The sequence below is a fragment of the Solea senegalensis genome, linkage group LG5 (assembly GCF_019176455.1).
Source record: "Solea senegalensis isolate Sse05_10M linkage group LG5, IFAPA_SoseM_1, whole genome shotgun sequence".
NCBI classification, from domain to species: Eukaryota; Metazoa; Chordata; class Actinopteri; order Pleuronectiformes; family Soleidae; genus Solea; species Solea senegalensis.
Window position 1 is genome coordinate 23,739,811 of NC_058025.1, and position 10,115 is coordinate 23,749,925.

The following is a 10,115-nucleotide window of genomic DNA, read 5'->3' on the forward strand; positions in this document are numbered from 1 at the left end:
AACATTCAAAAGAGCCACTGTGACACACTTGTTAATTCCACCGAACTCAATAAAAAAAAAGGTACACAAATACACATTGAACTCTTGTGTTTATTTATTAGTATTTCAGTGAAATAAGCATTTAAAAACATAAAGTAAATACTAAAGCATAAGGTAGTATTTGGCTGTTGAAATGAAGTAGTTGGTGATTCGGTGGAATAACCCTTTACTTAAAACGCTGCAGTTTCTAGACTGTTAATCGTTATGTGGTGTAAACGGTAGCCGCCTGAAACTGCTGGTGCTTGTAACTACTGTCTCCGGTATTGCAGACACAAGCCGTGTCTCAATTCAGGGTCTGGATCCTGTGAAGCGCAGTTTAGCCCACACAGCGCACGGGTTTCCCTTCTTAAATTCATCTGGCTGTACACCAAGAGGCTAAACGCTGCCCTCCACAGTTCAAAGTCCTGAATCACAGTTCTCCTTCCCCTGGAAGTCTGACTGTTCTGGTATATTTACAAATATCTGATGTAAAATCAACATATTTCAAATATATTTTATGTTGAAACACAGTTGTAGAAGTAGTAGTAGTAGAATTTATTGATTTTTGTGTTGAGGTAATTTTATTTTGTAAATGTTTAATGTAACACTATTTTACTGGTATATTTACAAATATCTGATGTAAAATAAACATATTTCAAATATATTTTATGTTGAAACACAGTTGTAGAAGTAGTAGTAGTAGAATTTATTGATTTTTGTGTTGAGGTAATTTTATTTTGTAAATGTTTAATGTAACACTATTTTACTGGTATATTTACAAATATCTGATGTAAAATAAACATATTTCAAATATATTTTATGTTGAAACACAGTTGTAGAAGTAGTAGTAGAATTTATTGATTTTTGTGTTGAGGTAATTTTATTTTGTAAATGTTTAATGTGACACTGGAGTAAATGTGTCTCATGCTTAGAGACAAACATGGACAAACAATTTACCTTAAACGTTATTAACCTGGAATATGATTTATGACTTATTTTATTTTATTATACAACAATAGTTTACCAACAATATGTAAGTCGACCCTATAATTATGGATGACTCACAACATCTTAATGCTTCTCTTTAATCCACAAAATAATAATAATTCAATAATATGAATAATCAGCTGACATTACTTGGATAAAATGCTTCGAAATTGTACTTAAATCATGATTATAGCTCATCATTCTCTTGATAATAAAGTTTTAACAAAAACAAGCGCAAAGACAAGGATACACGAACGTGTCCTTCAAAAACGGGCAAACATCAGCCGCATATCCACACTTCACAGGACCTCGACCCTGAAATGAGACACAGCTACATACCATTGGGCTCCCTCAGCTCCGTCACTGACTGAATAGCGCTCACACAGCCGCTGTAGAGCGCACAGACGCACACGCACCTGCTGCAGACGCACCGTGTCCTCACTCTCTCACTCTCTCACTCTCTCTCTCTTTCTCTCTCGCTTCCTCATTTTTTCTGTCGCTTAACTCGTGCCACAACCCACTCTCTGCAATAATGATTGGGTGCATACTCCGGGGCTCAGACTTCCAACAATTGCGGACATTTTCACTCACCACCTCCCCCTCCTCCTCCTCCTCCTCCTCCCGTCAGTCAGTCAAACAGAACGATTTCCACTTCCGCATTTAAATAGTGTAAATTCGCGCGCTTTTGTAGTCAGGTGACCAGCGTATTTTTTTTATTTATTTTTTTAATCGTTTTTCCTATTGTTCAGTATGTATCATACCCACACAACAGGTGTATGGACAGGGGGGTAAAATTAAAGGTACCTTTCATGATTTTATCTTAGTATTGTTGTTTTTCATTTATTTTGAAGCCTGGTGGGCGGGGCAAGAGGTTTAAAAGGGGCTGCTACTGTAAGAGCCTCATATAAACCTTACATTGGATGGTGGTCTAATCAATTCGTGAAGCACTGTATATAAAAGATTGATTTTATTTCTTTACTTTGTACACATTTCTTTTTTATTCTATTTTCATGTTTTCTATTTTGAATTGATTTTTTTTTCATATGCAGTTGTATATATTATGGTTAATTGAAAATAAAACTTTTAATTCTGCCTATTCATTTATCTAGGACTGCAAGTATGTCTACTAATGTGCACAGTTACCATTAATAGTTATGAAGTATTTCTGTACATATATTTTTTTTATTTGGAGATTGATTTAGCATCAGAAGTAGTTTTATTATGAACTATATATTATTCCATAAACAAAACAAACACTTTATTTTGAAATTCATGATATAATTCACGACATAACTGTAAGCTGTTATCTCCCACCCCTATTAGACATTGGCTTTTCTCAAAAAAGTTTGACCTTTTTTCACTTGACCGGCCCTCAGATGCTCAGTCCCAAATCACTCAAAAAAGACATAGTATAGTATGTTGTCCAAAATCACTCATATAAGTCATACTATAGTATGTCATCCAAAATGAGACAAATAAGTCATACTATAGTATGTCGTCCAAAATGAGACAAATAAGTCATACTATAGTATGTCGTGCAAAATCAGCCCAAAAAGGTCATAGTATAGTATGTCGTCCAAAATCACTCAAAAAGGTCATACTATAGTATGTCGTCCAAAATGACTCAAATAAGTCATACTATAGTATGTTGTCCAAAATGAGACAAATAAGTCATACTTTAGTATGTCGTCCATAATCAGCCCAGTGTGTCCAAGTGCTGTTCTTCACTCGTTTCTGCAACAGCAGCGTCAGCAAAGTCAAAAAAATCAAAGAAACGGTGGCGTTCAAAAATGGTACTTTATTCACTTTGGCTCCTGCACTGTACAACACGATTCTCTCTTCCATGATCACAGGTAAAGCTGACAGCACGACTTGCATTTACAACAGCTATACAAATACAACTTCAGTTTTGGTTTAAAAATCCCCCTCGTGTGTAAAAAAGTCTCAGTTACATTCAGGACGTGTTGCCGTTATCGACCTCTGGCCTCCCATGGCCTCATATGGCACGGACGCAACACCACTGATAGAGTCCCTGATCATTTAACAGTTTACAGTTCAATTACAAATATTAACATCAAAATCAACTTTCAAGACACTTAATGAGAAAACCGAGATTTAAAAGGAGTCCCAAAACTTTACTCTGTGTGTTTGTGTGTGGTCATCAGGTCCGCGTTAGTTTGTCAGGCGGCATGAATCCCGCGTCTCCCAGAGTTCTGAGGGCGACTCTGCCGCTGGGTCGGATCGTGAGCCACGTGATGCTGCCGTTGTTCAAGCCGATGCGTAACCAGCCTTCAGGGGGAAACTGCAGGGCCCTGAAAGAACAGGAATGACCAAAAGTGAGCATTTCATCAAATACATGCAATACTGTCCAATGAGTGATTAAGGATATCAAACTATTATTAGTAATTAGGTTAACTTGGAGGTTTAGTGTCTAAAAATGTGTGAAAGATCTTTGAAGTTGCTCTCCTGTTGAGTCTGTCAATACTAAGCAAACATAGGCGATGACTCGAGTTGCTGCAGCCTCATTATATCAATTAATGCAGTCAACTAAGAAAGACATTGAAAACAAAGACAGAGGTTGTTTAACGCATCAGGAAAAGAAGAAACAAACAAACACTATCCCTTAAACGTAAAGAAAATTAGGAGAAGTTCACCTTCTAATTTAATGTTTTTTGGTGTTTTTGATAATAAAAGACCAGATTGACCTTATTACACTCAGAAAAATTCTGATTATGGAAAAACAAATGTGTGGCAACCGCATCAAAAATGAAAGAAACATCCCTGCAAACTAGAAGCAGGGCACCACTAAGAGCAGAGTAACATAAAGTCAATCAGAGACACATCTGCAGCATAGAAACAAAGGATAGCAAAGCAAGAGGCCACAGTCTGGTGCCAGAACACCCCTCTGCATGCGACACACACCTGCACACAAAATAGCGGATGACGTTGGCGTGACACACGATGATCTCATAGCTGTCCTCCTTTTGCTCGGGGTTAGCGCGGTGGATGTAGCGGCGGAAGGCTGCCTCGATGCGAGCCCCGTCCTCGTGGTACTGCTGGAGGACGGTAGAGAGGTTGAGAGCCGTTCTTGTTACATGAAAGAGGTTCAGTGTGAATCCCTCCATCACCACACAGTCAACACATGCTGCTCATTCACACTGTGAGGAATGTACAAAGAGAATTTAATGGCTTTTTGGAAACCAACAAATGGATATGGCCCTTTTCCACTATGGTTCGCCACGGCACAGGTTCCATCTCCATTACAAAAAAAGTACCTACTCAACGTGGGCAGAGTCATCACTGCACAGCGGCGTGAAACTGCGGTGACGTAGTTTTAGACTAGTGACATGTAAGGCAGTTTTCAGTGTAACTGAATCAAATCACTAGAATAAGTTAATCAAGCAAAATCACCAAGACAGTCATAGTATAGTATGTTGTCCAAAATCACTCAAAAAGGTCATAGTATAGTATGTTGTCCAAAATCACTCAAAAAAGTCGTAGTATAGTATGTTGTCCAAAATCACCCGAAAAGGTCATACTATAGTCAGTCATCATCTAACCGCTTTATCCTCCACCAGAGGGTCGCTGGGGGTGCTGTGACAATCTCATACTATAGTGTCATCCAAAATCATCCAAAAAAGTCATACTATAGTATGTCGCTCAAAATCACCTATAAAAGTCATACTATAGCATGTTGTCCAAAATGAGACAAAAAGTCATGCTATAGCATGTTGTCCAAAATCACTCAAAAAAGTCATACAACAGTAAGTTGTCCAAAATGAGACAAAAAGTCATACTATATAAGTATGTTGTCCAAAATGAGACAAAATGTCTTATTATAGTATGTCGTCCAAAATAAGACAAAAAGGTCATACTATAGCATGTTGTCCAAAATCACCCCCAAATAAAATCATGTTGTCCAAAATGAGACAAAAAAAGTCATGCTATAGCATGTCGTCCAAAATGAGACAAAAAAGTCATAATATATAGTATGTTGTCCAAAATGAGACAAAAAAGTCATACTATATAGTATGTTGTCCAAAATTAGACAAAAAAGTCATACTACAGTATGTTGTCCAAAATGACACTTTTCTAGTGGAAACGCAATTAAAACCCGTGCCGAGGCGAGCTGGTGGAAACACACCAATAGTGTATCCCTTGGAAATGTCTGGTTGATGTGGTTTGAATCAGATTGTGTCTGTTAATCTGAACATAAACACAGTGTGTCCTGTCTTCTTTAGGTCCATTTCTGTAGCAGTGCACTAATAATGTCTTGGCTGATATTTAATCCTAAACAAGCATTTGACATGTTTGCCTGTACATACACACAAGAAGCAAAAATCTATACAAAGAAATGCAAATATAGAATGTTTGAATCCACAGTCTGTTCCCTGTGGTCGAGTGGGTTTAGTTTCTCTCACCACAGCTTCAGGCTTCCAGTGAGAGACCGGAGGTACAGGCTCGATTGGTGCGCCCTCCCGCAGCAGATCACAGCTCACCAGCTCCACTCCTGGACCCGTACCACGTTAAGGACAAAGAAAATATGTTAATATACATTTGTGACGCTCAGCATTTCAGCTGTAGGTGTTATTGGAAAGATGAACAGGATCAGTGCAGGGTATTTTACTTTCTAATAAAACATTTACTTTTTCATCATTTTCTAAAATTTGATCAACCAAACAACTAATCTAATAGTTAAGAAAATAAAAATAGTTAAAACTTTAAGCCATAAACAGGATATGGATGACAAATGCCATGTTCTAATCAAAAAACAAGGCAATTTAACTGGAAGAAGATGTTAAACTAACATATGAGATATGATATTAAAGTTATGACACAAGGAAAAACTATTTGATTTTTTGTTTTGTTGGTGATCCGAATCCAGATCAATACTTATTCTAGTTTATCCATTCATTCACCTGCCACACTGTCTTGACTGGGTGTGTGACAGTGCAACAGTGAGAGGCAGTGAACACTACCTGGAAGGTGCTTGCTGATGATATGAGCCGTCTCTGTGGCCCTGGACATGCTGGAGTGAATCAGGACGTCGTACTTCAGTCCCAGCGCTGCCAGCCTCTGGCCCGTCAATTCAGCCTGTTCACGACCTGGAGGTGGAGTAACGGTCATTAACAGACAACTGGTCAATCAGATCTGTAACCAACGTGACGAGTGTGAAATTTGGGTGGGACGTCCAGGAGAAGGGTCGTTCTTTAAAAGTCACAAGTTATAAATTTCAAGTTACTCAAAGGGAAAAAACAACTAGACCTAATGGAGTAAGGATCCTCTCCTTGTCAGTGTTCCCACTCAGGTTGTACTGCGAGTGTCTGATGAGGAGAATGTTGCGCGTAGCTTTGGGTTTGCTGTTGTCCTGCTCAGAGCTGAGGTCCTCAGATTTTTTCTCCTTCTTCTTCCCATTGGCCACGACGGAAGGGTCTCTCCTAAACACACATATGAACACAGATTATTACATCTGCTGGTAAACCAATCAGTGTGGACAAAACCAAAGAAATGATGATGACGATATTAAGCATCCATCTGTTGTGCTCCATGATCATCGCAGTCAACTGTGGATGCTGTGTGCCACAAAGTTCACCAGCGTTCCTGTTTTCATGGAAACTTTTCATTGTTTTGTTTTATTGAACTTTTTTGGTTCCCTCCATTCTGTTGAGGACAATTTAAATAACTTTGTGAGACACTGTGATCTTGAGATTAGTTGTGGCTCTGTCAAACGTGGTTAACTTGATGGCACAGAAATCTGGATTAACCGAGACACAGCCCCAGTTCTATTAGAAAAAAATCCCATGACCAAACTCTGTTTTTACACACTACAACTGTATGAGGGAGGGATAAGGATCACAAAAATCGCACCACAAGACTTAATAGTGTACGGGTCCACTAATAATCTGAGATTTGGACTGACAGTCCACCCGTAGAAACCTGAATAAGGGGGAAATGGAGCGAGTACAACAGTACTGTACACACACTGACCACTTCATTAATGTCCTCTGGACCCTGGCAGGAGTGGCACAGGTGTGGTCTTCTGCTGCTGTAGACCATCTACTTAAAAGGTGTGTAAGGTATGACCTGTGGTGTTTTCAAAAATGGTCTTTTGCTCACTTGATTGTCAAAGAAACACGATGTCAGTACATGAATATAAAGACATTTTCTGAACAGTGACTTTGTGTTGTATTTAAATCTCAGCCCACTAGTTTGGCTGAAGACTTTCGTCCATATTACTCTTCTTCCACTCCTGTCACTAGGAAAACAGTTATTTAGACCTATGACAATACACTACAATACATAATTTAGGGTGAGCGTGTTTATCTTGTGACCTCTCAAACAGAACGGGTGTAATAATAACGTAGAGACACGGTGTGACCTTACTTGTCCCAGTTAAAATCCCAGGCATGTCCTGTCGGAGCTGGTGTGGGGTTGGCAGGTGTCCACGCCGGCTGAGCAGCTCGAAGAACGGAAAATCTCGACCACCGTGTGGCCGCCTCTCCGTGCTGCTCCCCGAAGTATCCGCGGGAGTCTGCAGCGGCGCACACCAGGGCCGCAGAGCCTCCCGCAATCCCGCAAATGAGTTGTATAGTTTTCCGATAAGACATCCTCGGAGTCTGAGAGGCAGCAAACTACTGTTAGCTAATTAGCTCAGCTTACCGTCGCCGACGCGTGAAGGCTATATCTCTTCTCTCCCGCGGTTTAGCTTTGTTTTAACTAAAGTGTATCTGGGATTTAATTCCAGGTTCAGAAAGCGAAAAACAAACAAAACGCGCTTCCTGTGACACAGTTACCCGCTGAGTTGTGACTCGTCGCTAGAAACTGAAAGCGCAGTCGGCACAACGGATTCCAAGCTAATCTATTCAGTTTCCTACAAACACTACGGTAGCCCGCAGGAGCCAAAAGGGTCGCTTTCCCCATATGCGTTCTCAAGTTACGCCACGTGAGGGCGCTCTAATCCATAAATATGCCGTGATGCAACTGCAAAGTAAATGTCCCCTTTTTCCACTCTCTGTTACCCTGGCAATATCAAAGCCATTCACGTGTAACATGTCAGAAGGACAAATATAAAGAGAGCTTCAAAAACACAAGATTGCAGCTTAGGTTTTTACCAATTAAATTACATTTATCATTAAATGTAATTTAAACACCAGATGACCAGGGATGCTCCTGCCCTCAGTAAATGACCACTTTTTATTATATATACTTTTTTAACTCTTGTGTAATTTATCTGAGGCTTTGATTTTTACTATTAGTTTTTCAAAAGGGAAGCAGGTAGGAATAGAAAATGTCCTTTTGTCATCTATTTGAAAGGTTATTATTTTATCTAAACAACACATGTGGAAAATCTAGATGAGGACTTTTAACCAGGTCTGTGAAGACATTTAACCGCCAAGTGCAATCATTTTTCAACAATATGTACACGGACAATGTGTAATAAATAATAAAAAAAAGAAGTGTGCAATATACACTGCTCTATAAAGGGCAATAAACAATCCTCAATGGTGCTTTATATTATTGGCACTTTAATACTGTTCTTTTTATTGTGTTTTATGACTGTACTTAATACAGGCTTCGCTGGTTATCATTATGTGTACATTGCTGCATGTATTTATCTGTTAATTATGTGACATCAACCTGTTCAGGGACCAGGGAGGCACGATATAGGACCTTTTGTTGATATACAATTTGCCGATATATATACATATACGGTTTCCCCTGCAGAGGTCATTTAGTCTCTTCTGTTGTGAAATGAACACATTTTGCCTACAGATGTAGATATAAATATTCTTATTGAGCAAAATAAACGTAAAAACAAAATAGTTGCAGAGGGTGCCAGCATAGTAGCAGCTTATTTAGCCTCATGTTGTAGTCATTAGTCATATTGGCAGATGTTGGTGTGTTTGCAAATATCTGATTAAAGCAACTATCTGCCAACAATGTCGTGCAACCCTAGAAGGGACAAATTAATCTGTAATCTGACACATTTACATAAACAGACGTGCACTAATTTGACCCTCAGGGTCACCCTGGGTCACTGGTTACAAGGCCCACAGTGCCCCTGAGCAAGGCACCCAACTCTCCTTGCTGCCCAAAGTGTGTTCACTATATAACTAAATAAATTAATAAATATGTAAGAACAGGATTTGCCGCCCTGAGATAATATCTTTTTATTAATAAATACTGTATGAGGTGTCTTGGATCTCAGAGCCACTGTCTGATGATCAAATAACACATTTATCTCACATTTAGTAAAAATAAACTATATATATATAGATATATATAGATATATATGTCTGAAAATATATGAAACATCTGAATGTATATGAAAGTCTGAATGTATATATATGAAAGTCTGAATATGTATAAAAGTCTGAAAATATATGAAAAGTCTGAATATAAATATATACATATATGTATATATATATATACATAAACATAGAAATGAATCAAATAAATATATATACATGGGGGCATGGAACACTTTCATCTCTTATCTCACTATATAATGGAATAAATGAATAAACGAGGCACGAATATCATTTGTAATAAATAAATAAACAGATATTTATCTGACTCCTTATGAAATACAAGGAAACCATGATCACACAGTTGGAGCAGCAGCAGCAGCAGAGTTCGCAGTCACAGACTGAGGCTCCACCTTTTCACGCGGTTCACTCCAGTGACCTCAGCAGTGGGTTGGATTGTGAGGGAGGGATTTCCAGCCTCTCACTCGGGCTGCTGCTGCTGCTTCTGCTTCTCCTCTCTCTCTCTCTGAGGATCGATGCGGCTTCATCGGGCAGCGGCTCTCTCTCTCCCACACTCGGACTCGCTTGTAGCTTCCACAGCCTCATCAAAGGCCTTCTTCACACACACCGGACACGGGACCTGCTCTCTTTCTGTCTTTTTTTCACTCTACATGCGACTGCAACCGGAATAATTAAGTGAGGAATGTGGAAATTACAGAATGCCCAACAGCGCTGGAAAGAGATTTAAACCCACCAAATACATCCCAGTGTCCACTGCTGCCACACTCCTTGTGGGTTCGACCACTTTATTTTTCGTTTTCACGTAAGTTTTTTTTTTTTCTTCTCTTGCTCTCTCTCTCT

At 39.2% G+C, this 10,115-nt stretch overlaps 1 protein-coding gene across 4 annotated transcripts; it reads right to left on the reverse strand.

The window, feature by feature from the left end:
• Positions 1 to 2,783: 2,783 nt before the first annotated feature.
• On the reverse strand, positions 2,784 to 7,883 carry pgam5 (PGAM family member 5, serine/threonine protein phosphatase, mitochondrial). 4 transcript variants are annotated; one of them, XM_044025259.1, is made up of 6 exons: positions 7,390 to 7,883; positions 6,271 to 6,443; positions 5,985 to 6,110; positions 5,427 to 5,515; positions 3,928 to 4,058; positions 2,784 to 3,317 (listed from the first exon to the last, which is right to left on the reverse strand). In XM_044025259.1, the coding sequence occupies exons 1-6, from the start codon at positions 7,611 to 7,613 to the stop codon at positions 3,167 to 3,169; spliced, it is 894 nt and encodes a 297-aa protein (XP_043881194.1). In that variant the 5' UTR covers positions 7,614 to 7,883; the 3' UTR covers positions 2,784 to 3,166. The 4 variants fall into 4 exon arrangements, with proteins under 4 accessions (XP_043881194.1, XP_043881192.1, XP_043881191.1 ...); XM_044025257.1 differs by having other exon boundaries at positions 3,928 to 4,061; XM_044025256.1 differs by having other exon boundaries at positions 5,427 to 5,521.
• Between the last annotated feature and the right edge of the window lie 2,232 nt (positions 7,884 to 10,115).

Bases quoted from the DNA above. Each gene is read 5' to 3' on its own strand.
- pgam5 (XM_044025255.1), bottom strand. From the start codon at position 7,613: ATGTCTTATCGGAAAACTATACAACTCATTTGCGGGATTGCGGGAGGC. The intron at 6,444-7,389 runs GTAAGGTCACAC...ATGTGTGTTTAG, and splicing joins TGGGATTTTAACTGGGACAA to GAGAGACCCTTCCGTCGTGG. The intron at 3,318-3,927 runs GTGTGTGTCGCA...CTGTTCTTTCAG, and splicing joins ATCCGCTATTTTGTGTGCAG to GGCCCTGCAGTTTCCCCCTG.